The 16,185-nt window shown below is 32.2% G+C and overlaps 2 protein-coding genes across 2 annotated transcripts; one reads left to right on the top strand and one right to left on the bottom strand.

The window, feature by feature from the left end:
- Window positions 1-3,605: 3,605 nt before the first annotated feature.
- On the top strand, window positions 3,606-5,875 carry LOC111406501. The gene is made up of 3 exons (XM_023035914.1): window positions 3,606-4,701; window positions 5,202-5,258; window positions 5,613-5,875. Exons 1-3 carry the CDS (start codon window positions 3,606-3,608, stop codon window positions 5,873-5,875), a joined length of 1,416 nt encoding a protein of 471 aa, XP_022891682.1.
- A 3,711-nt stretch (window positions 5,876-9,586) lies between these two features.
- LOC111405408 lies at window positions 9,587-15,312 on the bottom strand. The gene is made up of 3 exons (XM_023034269.1): window positions 15,227-15,312; window positions 12,756-13,111; window positions 9,587-12,120 (listed from the first exon to the last, which is right to left on the bottom strand). The coding sequence occupies exons 2-3, from the start codon at window positions 13,100-13,102 to the stop codon at window positions 9,849-9,851; spliced, it is 2,619 nt and encodes an 872-aa protein (XP_022890037.1). The 5' UTR covers window positions 13,103-13,111; window positions 15,227-15,312; the 3' UTR covers window positions 9,587-9,848.
- Between the last annotated feature and the right edge of the window lie 873 nt (window positions 15,313-16,185).

Raw genomic sequence — 16,185 nt, 5'->3', positions numbered from 1 at the left:
AGGGAGGGTGAGTAAGTGTAGTCCTTACCTGTTTTAGATACATATTGACTAATGAAGGAAGATCAGATTTTGGTTTCTATCCACCCAAAAGAGATCCTTTCAGTGTTCTTCCAGTAATAAACAATCCATAATGAGCTGCTATTTCTGGTTTCATTTTTGGCACGCCAAGTTCAACAGAAAAAAATCTTTATAGATAAACAATTCAAAATGAAATCTTAACTATGTAGAAATGAAATCAAAAAATTACATCACGACTGTAAAGCTGTAGTAATCATTCATGTATCTTCTATTCTTCTATGCATTCAAATGCGTAGTCGGCACTAGTCCTTCATGCGCTTTATTATCTGGAAACTATTCGACATTGATGTACCATCAAGAATATAGTTACGAGTGTGCAAAAGTTGCTGTGAAAAAAGAAAATAAAACTGTGCGATTTGTTCATCATAGTCATTTGGATTCAACTAGTCTGTCACTCCACAAGCCTTTGCTGTAGCACAGAGGAACATCAAATTGAAGATCTTTTTAGGAATTACATAATATGCATTTTGAGAACATCAAAGGCAGGTTTAGTGCATTTTATTTGACAGTATAATGGACAAGATTTCAACTTTTTTATTTTTATTTATTTATTTATTTTTGGGTAATATTGTCCAATATTATATGCACTCTACCAAACATAACAAAGGACAAAAGTGCAATATCTTTTTTCTTTCTGGGCTCGCGTCTACCTTGCTTGGACTCCTGCAGCTTTACAAGTGATGAAGGCAGCTCCAACTTGTTTGTCTGAACTTGAAGTAGTAGTTGGAAGTGACATTGCCGGAAAATCAAGATTCAAGGGATGTGGATAAATTATTATTGAACAATGTTATTCATAGTGAATATTATCAGTAATCATCCTGCATGATATAAATGCATAAGGTCATAAGAAATTACAACATTAATGTATCAAATAACAAATTGTCATTTATATGTCACATAGGATAACTATGTTTATCAGTAAATTTCACTATGAATAACATTACTCTTATTATTTGTTACATTCTTTGGTCGTTATAAGCAAAGTTGTGCGCACAATCCTACTTCGATTCTTGGGCAGTGGTAGGTAAGTTGGTTGTTGATGATGAAAGGGTTGTCATATAATTTTTTATTTTTATTTTTATTTTTATTTTCTTTACAAAATACCTTATTGTTTAGTTAATTCTTTTTTATCTTTATGTTCCCCTCGTACTAATTTAGAAAAAAATTAAAATTAAAATCAACATTTTATATTTGATTTTTTTTTAATAAGTAGAATTCCAAGTAAAAGAAGAACTCGCCACAAGACATGGGAGATTTCTATAATTTTGTAAAGACGTGAAGTATACGTATGATAATAAGATAAACCTTAGAGATATCTTTAATATTAACTCTAAATGAAAATGAGTCAATCAGAGTTAAAGACAATTTTCTGCAAGGTCAACTCGTCGATATCAATCAATGACGAGAAGAACAATTCTCACTAGCATATTAAAGTTTACCCTCAATAACAACCCAAGAAAATAATATCGTTTTTTTCTCAACGAAAGTGAAAAGATAATGAGAAATCAAACATAGTGGATCTCAGGAAATATATGGAATTGATCCATTTTGGAAAAACGGCCTTTGACCATTCAAAGGCTAAAATCTACCTAAAATACCTCCAACATAAAATTTATAACCAAGCAATCTTAATTTTAAAAGAGTTCAATTAAGCCTCAAATTTTTATCTTTAATTTTTTCGCCTCGTAAAAAATTGGTATCAGAGCCTAGTAACGAAACTGAAGAATATTTTATTTAAAATGAATAGAAAAGATAAAATGATTTTGGAAGAATTACAAAATATTGGTATATTAACTAATACTAATCGTATTAAATTGCAAGAATTAGCAACAAATTTAAGTACCGAATATAAATCTCTAAGTGAAGAAATAAAACAAATTAATAATTCTCAACAATTAATTGAAACAAAAAATAAAGTATTACATATCTTGGTAGATGAATCTGTCAAATATGAAGAGGAAGATATTATCATATATCAATTTTTAAAACAATATGATAATTATGCGAAGCCTTTAGGAAAATCAGACATTATAAATCAAGATGTCATGACTAGTATAAAAAATATGGAATTAAATTTATAAATTGTTAATAACAATATTAAGATGGGAATCCTATATAAACAGATTGAATCAAAATTTAAAGAATAAAAAAATAAAAAAGATTTTTATGTCACTATTGAACCATCCTTACCGGCATATGTTATAGAAGAATTAGAAACAAAATTCTTTGAAACTACTAGAGAAGAATTAGAAGCTTATAAACAAAGCTTAGAACAATTAGCTATGCAAACTGAAAATATATATATAAATGATCCTCGACCTAAAGAAGAAACTACTGAAATTAATACTCCAACTTTAAATCAACAAGTTGAAAATCGGCCATTAATTGGAGAAACTAGTGGAACTAATATTAATACAGATTGGACTCAAGTTGAATCCAATGACTGAAATTTTGAATGGACAAAAGAACAAGAAGACTACAATTTTAGAAAGGAACCAAAAACTATATCAACCAAACATATACGTCTTAGAGATAATAATCCAGTAAAATTATTTACTGAACAAATTCTTACTACAAGAATATGGTTAGATATTGATGATAGCAATAATAAAAGTGAAATTATTGACTCTTGGGCAAAAGCCACTGATTTAGCTGTTGCTTTTCATAAATGGAATATCACTTAAGCCTATAACTTTATAATCCACACCTTTAGAGGAATTACTTCAGATATCTGGAGAAGAACTTCTAAGAAACTAAAAATAAAATTAAATATGGCAAAAAATCTACAACTACCATAGATAGCAATGAAAGTTTAGATGCTAAAAATTTTAAAGTAGTGTTAAAACGAATTGAAAATTTTTTTAGACGCCTATTATTAGGAAAAGTTATACCTGAAACTAAAATTGATATGATTACTCAAAAAAACTTTACAAGCTGAAAGAGAAATGGAACTATTAAAAATTTGTGATATGTGTGAATTAAATGAATATACTAAGAAAAGTTGAAAAGATATATATCAAAGCATCTAAATCTATAAAAGAATGGAATCTATCAGAAGAAGATAAAAAATTATTAAATAGATATTTTCTTAAATTACCTTGGCCATGGGGTCAGAAGCTATGTGAAGATTACCAAATCTATTGGAGTAAAATAGAATGGGAAGACCCTAACCACAAAGCTGATAGTTTAGAAAACATGGTAAAAAAGCTAGTTTATGTTGTTATGGTGAAATAACATCTGTACCACAATTTGGCTGTCACCAACCATCTAAAAAATCATATTATAAAAAGAAATTTAAGAAATATTTAAAACCTTGGAAGAAAAAGAAAGGCTTTAAGAACCAAAAAAAATATTTTAAGAAGAAAAAACCTTGGAATAAGGAATATAACCAGTATAAGAGGCCTCAGAAGAAATCTAAGGAAGAATTTTATAAAAAATGTAAATGTTTTACCTGTAATGAATTAGGACATATCTCTCCCAACTATCCTAATAAAAATAAAAGAGAAAATGTTAAATACATTAAATTAATGGAAGAAATTGAATACGATTTAGAATATGAGATAATTGAAGATTTAGGCAAATTATCTGAAACAGACTCAATTTATGAGCTTGATATTAAAGAGATTGAGGAACCTGAATATGAACAGATATATATGACTCAAGAAATTATTGATATTGTTGAAACTACCTTAGATAGTGAAGAAGGAACTTCACAAACTGTTATGTTTGATGAAGAGAGATATGGAGCTATAAAAGAAAAACAGATATCTTTAAGAGATAAAGATGTTTTTATTAGACCAATGCTACCTTGGTTTAACAAAACTATATACATTGCTAAATATGACGAAGTACCTATTAACATAGAAAATGTTAAGGGCAATACTACTATACCTTTAATTACAAGAGAATGGGTTAATAGTGAATTAGCAAATATTAAAAGATCCACTAGAGAAAGATTAAAGAATATAGTGATTGGAGGAATCCAAATCATGATTAAAGGATACTTTAGAGAAGGAATGGATATTCCTATACAAATATATTTAATGGATAACAGGATACTTCATGATCCTATGGACGCTCTATTAGGAGTTATCTTTGGAAATCTTGTATATAAGAAAATTATATTTACTATAAGACCTGAATTTGCCATGTCTATATTAGATGAAAACTTAAGTTTAGGACTAAATCTATATCACAAAATTGATATATTATGTATGCCACCAAGAAGTAAAGCTGTAACTTTACATTATAAAGCTTTATATGCTTTTACTACTACACACCAAAAAGAAATCAATAAAATTTCAAGAGAATTCATAGAAATTCATGAATACTTTAAAAACCTAGCACAATTTACATCACTAAGAATGCTAAGTGATTATAACATTTCGTTAGCACAAGAGATATTACTTGATTTTCATCAACGATCTAGAAGAATAGACAGTAATTTAGGTAATCAAGGATTAGCAACTTTGAATACTTTTGGACAATTTGTAGTTAGAATGCCTAGTAGAAGAATAGAAAGAAGTATCAGTACTAGAGAACTCTCAAGCTCTAGTAGACCATCTACAAGTAGAAATTACCCAACTATACCTAGAAATAGTATTGATATTGATTTAAAAAAAAGTGAGGAAAATAATTTCCTCATATTAACAAAATATTTCAATAATCAAAATAACTACGAAGAAATCATAGCCCTTGTTAATACATGAGCTTGTACTAGCCATATAAGAGCAGACTTAGTTGATCATTTAGTAGAAGAAAATTTGCCACAAGGAATAACCCTTACATATTATCATGGAATTAAATATGAAATTAAAACATTTGTTAATCTTGAACTAAGTTTTACTGACATAGAAGGAGAACAATTTAAGCTAAACCTTAAAATTCATAAAGATTATAGAAAAGGAAAAGATACTAGCCCAATATTCTTGGAATGAACTTTCTTGAAAATGTATCACCATTTATTATTCAGAAAAACATACTGCAAATAATTGTTGAAGGTAAACAAAAAATGTTGCCTAGAGTTAATAAAAACAAAGAATTAATTTATATGATACAAGGAATTAGATCAATCAAAACTAGTATTTTGAGTCCATATATTGAGATAGCTCTCAATTTACCAGACTACTGTATGATAAGATTTCATGCAATACTTGATACTGGATCAGGAATTTGCCTATGTAAAAGAAATGTGTTCCCAGAACACTATTAGAAAAGAGATTATAAGAAAACAACTTACGGTCAAACAACTAACGATATTGTTGAAATATATAGAGATTTTGTAGAAAATGTTCCTATTATTATTGGAAATAGAGAATGTTTTATTCCACGAATATTCACTACAGATAAAATTGGATGTGATATCCTCTTAGGAGAAAATTTTATCCATACATATAGCCCTTTTACACAAAATAAAGATAGTTTTCAATTTACTATACCATGTAATCACAAAATTAAAACATCCAAAATTTATAAAGCAATTGGAATTGCACATCATCTGATTAACGATAAACTTAGATATTAGAGTTCTGCAGGTAATCGTGGTGAATGTTATACAGAAATCAATCAAAAACAAAGAATTCCTGTATTAAGAATTAACGAGTTAGAAGAAGAGTTAGAAAATATTAAAATTGAACTAAAAGAATGTTATCATGAACATCCCTTAGCGAAATGGGACAAAGATAAACCTATGGCAACCATTGAATTAAAAAATCCAGATGTTAAGATATCAGAAAAACAATTCCCTTATAGCGAAGAAGATAAAAAGGAATTTGAAATACAAATTAAAGAACTTTAAGGATTAGGAGTTATAAGAGAATCATCTAGTCCGTATAATAGTCCTGCATTTATGGTCAGAAATCATAATGAAATTAAAAGAGGAAAAGCTGGAATGGTAATTGATTATAGATATCTAAATTCTAAAACTATACCTAATAGCTATAAATTACAAATAAAAGATTTGTTAATAAAACAAATACAATGAAGTAAATTATATTCTAAATTTGATTGTAAATCTGGATATTGGCAAATAAAACTAGACGAAGCATCAAAACCTTTAACTAGTTTTACTACCCCTAATCCATTAGGACTATTTGAGTGGAATGTTATGCCATTTGGATTAGTGAATGCCCCAACAATATTTCAACAAAGAATGGATAAGATTATTGAGCAATAAATTTTTTTTGTATTGCTTATGTAGATGATATCCTTATTCATAGTAAAAATTTAAAAGACCATATCGAACACCTTAAATTTTTTTTATTATATTGTTAAAAAATATGGTCTAGCCCTATCTGAAAGAAAGGCAGAAATAGCTAAAACTGAAATTGAATTCTTATGGTATATTTTACAGAAGAAAAAAAAATACTCCAACAACCTCATATTGGAAAAAAGATTATCGAATTTTCATAAATAATTAGAGATAAGAAAGAACTGCAAAGCTTTATTGGATTATTAAATTATTCTAAAAATTTTATAAAAAACTGTTCAAAATACAAAGTCCACTTTACCAAAAAGCTTAGAAAATGAGTTGTATGGGAATGGACACAAGAAGATATTGAAATGATAAACAAAAAAAGAAAATATGTGAAAATTTACCTGAATTAAATATACCAAATGATGATGATTTCTATATTTTAGAAATTGATGCATCTCTATTACACTAGGGAGCGATCCTCAAAAGAAAAGAAAATCATAAAGAATTTCTTTGTAATCCATTGTGTAAATGCCCAGAAGAACTTGTTACATAGACTTTAGGTGCTTTTAAGGATGTAGAAACCAGATATGATCGAAAATAATGTTTGGTTGTTAAGAAATGAGTAGCAAAATTTGAACCTTATTTGTTATCTAAGAGATTTTTTATTAGAACTGATAATACTCAGGTGAAACCATTATTGACAAATAAACTTGGAACAAGTGCGGCTGAAAGGCCACTTATTAGAATGCAAATGTGGTTTGCGCCATTTAAATTTGATATTGTCCATATTAAAGGAAAAGACAATTTTATTCCAGATTTCTTAATCAGGAATGGAGCAAATCAAGAAGAAACTGGAAACATTGAAGTCCGAGATGGATGTGAAGATAGCTGCGATAGAATCCAGGATAATAATGATGGAAATGGTTGCTGCCAAGCCAGTGTCTGAGAAAGCCAACATGGCTATATTATCTGAAAGCCCTAATGCCAATAAGTCTGAAGGTTTTTATGCCAATATTGAACAAGAAGCATTTAAGCTTCATAATCTACCTGTCAAGGAGAATACTACTTTGTCTCCCTCACCGGAGAAAATTTATACAAAGAATAGTATCTCTACACCAGAGCTAAATCGCTCAAATAATATCAAAGCCTGCAACACCCCTGGTATTAAGGATATCAAAAATAAAGATGATTTTATTTTGGTATACATATTGTTCAATCTTGCCTGCTGCTGGTTCACCAGTATAGGATGATGGATGAAAACTCTAACGTATGGAACTTATAACAAAGTTAATCTATATCCACGAGCCCCAGCTTATTGGGTTCGCACTCTTTATGAAATGTGAAATATAATTTGTATTTACCCGTCTGAATCATTAAAAGAAATTTCTATGCTGCCAAAGGATGTTGTCCGAGCTATTGAAAGATATTGTCAAGTTCTTAAACACAAGAATATTTATATTAGGTTTTTCTCTGCTTGTCCTGAATGGGAAGATGAAGAAGATAAGTTGCTTCCAGTAAGTCATGTCATAAGAATAGCTACCACTTCTAAGCATTTTCGGCCAGAGAAAAGTGAAGTTCATGAAACTACACCAGAAGACACTATCAAGATGATAGCTTTCCGTAGAGCCAAAGGATATAAGAAGCAGTTCGAGCATATCCAAAAGGTTATTGAAGAAAAACAAAATACTTGGGTTTACGAGTCACAATATCACATGATTTACAGTAAAGCTGTTGCACCCACTAAATAAGAAGATTGGCACTATCTCGACACATGGTATGATCATATCTTTGAAAGACAAGCTAGTGAGACATAGAAAACAAAAGAAGAGTTGTGCAAACAGTTTTGGCGTTATCCCAATCATAAGTGCGAGTATTGTTGCACTGAAGGTGATATCTCACCAATCTCTCTTGACCCATCAGAATTTCCGAAAGAGTGGTTTGAGTCACATATGGAAAAGTAAGGGACCCCTTTATCACTACTTTATCAAAATCATTTTGATAAAGAAAAATTGTGGGCTTACCTCAATTATTTCCAGATTACGACAAGAAAACTTTAGGCCAGAGTAAAATACCCAATATCTTACACAGTGAAAGCAACAATAATGAAGGACACCTGTGGAGTTTTTTCCAGTCTATAAATTGAAGACTAGTTCTCAAGAGCAAGTATCGAGTCTTAAATTAAAAATTTATCTTTCTACCTTGTATTCCGAATCTTATAACAATTTCAATTTCTTTCATTGAAGTGAAGTGTGTAATAAGATAATCTCTATGGAGTTCTAATTTCCTTAGAGAAAGTACCAAGAGTGTTGCCGAAGTATGTATAAGTACTCTTATATGAGAGATATTAGCGTGATATGTTTATGAAAGTTTTTTGAAAATGGTGTATTCTCATCCTTATTACTTTCTCAAAAACTCTTTTCTTACTTATACTCTAACGGTGAAAACATTGAGGGTTAGTGCAAGTATCTTGTTGCTGTTTTACCGTGTGTAGGTGTTTTTAGCATTATTGAGAAAGCATTGAGAACCCTGTTACCATTCAAGGTGATGTTTTAATAAGGAGTTGAAAGGAAAATTGTGATTCCGTTTGATCCATTGTGAGATATGCAAAAGAGTCAGAGAGAAAAACAATTATGTGCGGAAGTCATGTTGGACCATAACCCACTTTCTTAAATTCAAACGGCACCGATCACTTATATATAAGTATATTAACATATGGGTGCAAGCTCAAGGGAAATCTCATTGATTTTACTCTGCCTTTATCTTCTGCTTCAATAGTGTAAGATCTTTTATTTATTTATATCAAATACTTGCATTAATTGTTGCACTCATGTTATTTATGAAGTTCTTTTGACTTTTATTCATAGCCTAAGAAGAAAAACTTAGGGATTATTTATCATAATATTGATAGTTTAATGCCAGGAAATACTATTAAAGAATTAGATAATTTACTAGAAAAAAATTTTAGAAAATATAAATAATATTATTTCTCAGTTAGAAAATATTAATATACTATCTGAAAAATATAATAGACTTAAAGAAAAATACAAATAATATGTTATAAATTATTCTAATTTATTAGATTATAGAATGGATTTATATTTTGATATTCAAAATAGAAGGAATAAAAGATAAAACTAAAAGATAGGACTAATTCTGTAATATACTTATTTGAATTCATTAAGGGTAATTTAGACTTTTTATCAATTGAAAAGGCTAAGTGATTTGACCCGGCCATTTTGAAAGTTATCCCGTGGATCCCATGAAATGTCCGTTAAAAAATAAATAAAAATTGTGAATCTATAATATATGTGGTTAAAAAAATATTTTGATTGCTTAAAATCTAAAAGAAACTTTACCAAACAAGAGCATACTAATAAAAAGACAACTCAATTAACATAATATATTCTGCAAACTAAATAAAAGTGCTTCAATCATAAGACTAAAGCCAGTATCTGTTTAAAACTAGCGTCTTCAATGACCTACTAGAACTGCACCAACTCGGCCAAACCGCTTATAGCTTAGGAGTAACCAGGCTTATATACGGTGTATACACAAAGAAGGCCAAACATGGAAGCTATATATCTTCTTTGCATGAAGCTTTGTTATGCCCGAGCTGCTTGCACCTGGTACAAGTGACAGTCTTCTTATCCGGATTCTCTGAATTGCTCTCTTCTTCCTTGTGTTGATTTGGCATACGAGGGGGACAAGGAGGAAGCACTTCCATGGTATCTGAATCGCCATTTTCTTTTCGTATGGGCTTATCAATGCCAGGAATAGGATTTATAGACTTCGAATACGTTGATTGGTAAGTCTCAGTGGTAAAATATCTTGAACAGTAGTTATAAACATTCTTCCCTGCACAGTTTAAGGCAGCAATAGCATGGTAGCATGGAAGCCCACTTTCTTTCCACTCTAGGCATGTACATTCCCGCTTTTCAATATTCACAACATGAGTAGAATTATCATGGACCTCAAACAGAGTATCTGACGAGGCAAAGACTCTCAGTCCAAATGCTTTAAGAACAGCTTCTTGCATCAATTTCTCTTTCGAGGGAGTGAGTTTTGTCGTCCATTTACTCGATTCCATTTGACGATTATTTATCAACTCATTCATCATGCTCCTCAGGGCTTCTATCTTCTGCATTATAGTTAATTCCCGTTTTTCCTCCATCAGCTTAGTGTATGATTCTGCAACATTCTGTGTGATATGATTATACTGCTCACCTTTGAATGACAAACGAGTCCAGTTCTCGGGTTCAATTTGAATAACCCAATCATAAACATGTGACGAGATCTGTCTAATTTGCTCTGTGAACATTTTGAAATCATTAAGTCGGACAGCATGGGCAGCGGCTAGAAAACTTTCAGGTAGGACACATCTTCCATCCCCATGGAATGGCCCTTTCATGTTCCTCTTGAAACTTTTCATAAGGTGGAAAATGGAATAACCGTGGCAAGCATTCTCGAATACCTCAAGAATAGACTGCTTTAACCCCTTCTCTCTATCTGAGACAAATGTTATGGATTGTGAAGTTGACATTGCAGATTTTAGTTGCTTCAGAAACAATAGCCAGTTATCCTTGGTTTCAACATCAACTATAGCAAATGCAACCGGGAAGAAACCATCGTCTGCATCGACTGCAGTTGCAGTCAACAAAATTTCTCGGTACTTCGATCGTAGAGATGTAGATTCAAGAAAAAGAATGGGACGGCAACCACCGTGGAAGCCATGTATAGAAGAATAAAATGACACAAAAAGGCACCGAAGTCTTTTCTCATAATTAGTGACAAGCTTGACAATACTACCAGGATTTGTTTCCACCACTGTCTTGCAGAACCAAGGCAACCAATTGTAAGACTTCTTATATGAACCCTGAAGTTGCTCTCTGGCATCCCTAATTCGACGCCGCACTTGTGTATATGTTAATTGAATTCCAAAGTCCTGCGAGATGCTGTTAGCAATTTCCTTGGTTTTGTGATGTGGGGACTCACGTAACTTGTTCTTTATAACACCAACCAACCACTTCTTTGCTGGGTTTTCATTCTTCCAAGATTCCCCACCACATGTATGTGTATTGTTGAACTTTTTAATCTGAAATGACTGAGATGTAGAATCCCTAGATGCATGAATCTTCCAAGAACATCCTTCTGCAGCGCATATGCCACGAGCACGAATAGTATCATTCTTTTTCAACTTATATACAAAGCGGTGCGCAATAGCATACTTCTGCAGTGCCTCCCGGAACTCTTTCACACTTTTGAACTCCTGGCCCACCCCCGTAATATAATCTTTCCATGACAAAACTAGGTTTTCTGGCAAGTCATCATCACGAACAGATAGGATTTCATGATCATCATTCCCCAGAGAATTATATCTTTGATGCTTCTCCAAGTTGTCATTGACTGCAGAGATATTTTTCTTCCTAGATCTTCTTTTCCTGCCATTATCAGCGACTGAAGTAGTGGGTCCACAGGAACCAATTTTTTGTAAGGCCATGCGCCTTCGCTTCTTAACAGTATCTGCTGGGCTACCACCTGTAGGAAGGCCAGTTGAGGTCTGAGCAGCTGCATGAACAGCAAGCTCGACAAGCGGTGCATAGGCCGAATCATAGTCAGCACCAGGGCCAGAAGAGGGGATTGAGGCAGTTGATGCTCTACTGGGTCCCGATCTCTTAGCAGTTGCACCAGCTGCTACAGTAGAACCAGGAGCATAAACAGGAGAGACAGCATCATTAGGTGCAGCATTAGCACGGGAAGCACACGGTTGCACATCATTGACAACCCGTTTAGCATTAGCCGAGGGTGAAACAGGGCTCACAGTCTCAGCCAGTTTTATGTCGCTCCCCCTGCCAAGTTTTATTGATGAATTTATACGAGCATGTTAGTAAGCCCCTGTTTGGCTATGCTAAAAATCAGTTTTTTAGTAGATTTTAGATTTTGATAAAAGTAGATTAAATGTTTGGTTGAAAAGTTGATAAAAGTAGTGGATCCGGTTGAAAATGAAGGGGGAGTCTCAGCCAGTTTTATGTCGCTTCCCCTGCCAAGTTTTATTGATGAATTTATACGAGCATGTTAGTAAGCCCCTGTTTGGCTATGCTAAAAATCAGTTTTTTAGTAGATTTTAGATTTTGATAAAAGTAGATTAAATGTTTGGTTGAAAAGTTGATAAAAGTAGTGGATCCGGTTGAAAATGGGGGGGGGGGGGGGGTTTCTAAAATATGGGGACCAAAAAGGAGCTAAATATAATAGCCAGCCAGGTGTCAACAACCAATCACCACATCATGAATCTATAGAGCTGATGAGTCTCACTTTCTCAAAAAGTGTTGGCAATCTAGTGATTTGTCAACATTATTTATCACTGCTCAAAGGTGGTGCATATGGATTGCCAACAAGCTGGAATTACAGCAGAAAATTCATATTGAAAACAGGAAACGCATTTAAGGAAGCAGTTAATATAACAAGGTGCAACTCAAACATATACCTGCTTTCCTGTACTTCGAGAGCATCTCGGTCAAATCCTTCTTTTCCATTAACAAAGATATCAGCAGTCACTGAAATCCCATGAAAATCAATCATCCTTTGTAGATCCTTGTCATTTCTTAGTGTGATGAGATTTCTACTGTTTCCCGGGAGGAAATACTTGATTGAGATTGTCCCATAATTCAAATTACACATTTCAGCCAATTTCAATTTCAGATCATCAAACTGAGTTTCGTCATTGATATTTACAGCATTTGCTTCTCCTCCTTTGTATGATAAGGTCCCGTCATCATTGGTCATAAACTCACCACCAGACTGACAAATCAATATAAGCTTCCTCTTTGCCATGGCATGGAACTTCAAGAGATCAAGTGATTAATCAGAATGGGGAAAAAAGTGACTAGTCAGAATGGTTAAATGGGATAATAACTCCACTTTATACATTTCTTTAAAGATGAGTGCCTATTTAAATTGTATCCCGTTATCTAATGCAATAAGAGCTTTTCTTTCTTTTTCGTTTTCTCTGTTGAAGGGACAGAAAGGAAATTGCATTCAATAATTTGGCAGCTGCAATAATAACTACCTGATTATCAATTACAGAATCAGAAACCAACTGTGTGGGAAATCGTGTTCAGTAAAAATACCTATTTGCGGATGCCATTAAAAATATAATAGCTAACCATCAAGAATAATACCATAAACGAGTCCAACACAACACAAATAAAAAAGATACCAGCATCTTCTTGAAATGGGTAACTCATATAACCCTACTAAGTATAGTTTTAATCATATGTTCATAACATGTATCCAAGTCATACTTTCTGGATACACACACAAAAAGGCTTTGACTACTTACGAATGGCATGTAGAATGTAATGGGTGAATGGATGTTCCATATAAAGAGTGCGACCAACTACATACGCCTCATTACACAATAATATCTTTCTTTAATATTCTAGCTCCCAGAAAATGATCAATTTTGAATAACTCATTCCTTTCAGGATCTAGTTGTAAATCAAAAACTACTCCAACAAATTTTTTTTACTCGCAGCCAAATAACTAAAAATGTATCCCCCTACAATTCACTCCAAGTACTTGCATAATTTTCAGCCACAACTGATATTTATTTCATATAAAAGTGAAAAGTTTTGATAGATACACTAGCATTATGGACACAAATAAAATAGTAATAAATCACTGTGAATCTTCTTATAATTAACAAAGTTTATCGACTTATAGAGGTGAACTGCATCCTCATTGTCAAGGGATGTATTGTGTCGGAAAACTAAGGTTTATTTAGTGCGGAAACTCTGAACATAGACAACCTTGATGTCTTTAAAAGGGTTTGTTACATGTTATTATGGCAAGCATACATGCATGGTTCCTCTTATTCTTTGATTAATAATTTCATATATCAACGAAGGTTCCTTGCCTAAAAGTTATAGCTTCCTACTATTTTTGCTTGTAATTTTTTCCTGCAGAAAACAATTTATTTTAAGAAGAAGAATGTACAGGATCCACCTGAGGCTCCACCACTCTTTTAGCTAGCTGTATAATCAGAATCCCTTTTCTTATCTAATCTAATTGTTGTTGCCTTCTGTCACAAGTTCTAATTATGATCCCTTTTCTTATCTACTCTAATTAGAAACCCTTTTCTTATCTAATTGTTGTCAATAGCCCCAGTAAATAAAAAAATGCACAGAAGTATGGTATATGAATTGTTATGCATATACTGAAATATTGCTGTAATGTAAATTGTAAAGTTACTGGAAAACACGACCCTCTATTGAAATTGAAACAAAAGTCCATCTAATTTGCCGCAGGGTGAGGAACTTATAAATTAACATTGAATTATCCAAACAAAATAGTTCTATTTTGTATATTTCAGTAGATACAATATGGTTTAGGTTTGTAAACTTTCAAAATTACAAGGAAAAGGAATTTAAGTAATAACAAGCACCATTATTATTAACCACTCAAATCAAGCTTTTTTCAGCAATTCGATTATTTGTTACATGTTGAACGGACTTGTCACAGCTGCAAAAGCCAGAATTGTGATTACTTGGAACGTTACATGCATATAACATAGTGCGAGAAGTATGGTCTAAAAATTTATCCAAGAAAGGTAGAATTGAATGTTCCAAATACAGGTTAAAATGGTTGTGAACTTCATATAATTAATCACCGTGACATTATCCAAAAAAAGATCCGAATTATTTATTACACCCATAACCGAAAATTGAAGACAAGCTCAGCTAGAGCCAAAACTGAAACCAGATATTATTACACCATAATTCGAGATCATATCGAAGAATTCGATTTATTTACAAGAATAATATTAATCTAAGCATTCGTAGAAGATGGTCTAACATTAAAGCAATAGATAAAGTCAAAAAATTTTTTTTTTAAAGGCACTAAAATTATGTACAAATAGAGAAAAATTGAAACGCGCAATTGGAAAGAGAAATTTACCAGGAATAGGAGAGAGTGATTGGTGGGGGAGATGAGGAGAAACCCTAGAAATGGGGATTGAACTAGAATTATGTTTCGATGTTGGGCTTCTGTCGAAATTTCAGATAAGTGCAGGGTTTTTTTTATCATTATTATCCCTAGCATAGGAGAATATTGCATTGGTGGTTACCAGCCTATAAAATTTGTCACATTTTGGTCCCTAACGTACATTTATCGGCAGCGTGGTCCAAAATCATCATTTTGCAGCGCCATAAAGGGAAATTTTCTTTTATTAAGAAGGTTTTTATGCTCTCATTATTTAAATAAAATTAAAATAATTTTTTTCCGCCTTGGGTTTGACTGTCAAAATATGTAACACTTCGGGGTTAAATTCACCATGGATCCCTCAACTTTGAGTGAATGTTCATTTAGATCGCTTATCTTCAACTTTTTCCAATCAAACTACTCAACTTCAATTTACTTACGGATATAATCACTTATCTTCAATGTCACGCAGTCAACTCATCCAACTTCAATTTTCTTGCTTTAGTTACTTGACCACTATTGTCAGTTTAACTAACGAAAAATATGATGACCTTGACTTTAAAAATAATTAATAGTTCACGTGTAAAAACGTACTTTTATCTTATAAAGAAAATACTTTAAAATAAATTATGTGCATTGTTGCGTGAATTAGACATATATAACAGTCATACATTGATTTTAATGTCCATGCCAGTATGTAACATTAGTTAAATAGATGGTATAATTAATGGAAACCAGCTTTGCAAGCAAAATTGCTATTGGGTGAGTGAGTTGATTGTACCAAATTGAAGACGAGTTAATAGACTATTAAGTTATCTCATTACACCAATTGGCACAATGAAATAAACCATCTAACACCCCAAAGAATTCCAATTGTCTCTCATGTTCTTCCTCATTTTTGTTCGTGTTATAATCTCTTTTTTTTGGGGGGGGGG

Source organism: Olea europaea, chromosome 12, assembly GCF_002742605.1.
Source record: "Olea europaea var. sylvestris chromosome 12, O_europaea_v1, whole genome shotgun sequence".
NCBI lineage: Eukaryota > Viridiplantae > Streptophyta > Magnoliopsida > Lamiales > Oleaceae > Olea > Olea europaea.
This window is presented reverse-complemented; position numbering and strand designations above follow the sequence as displayed.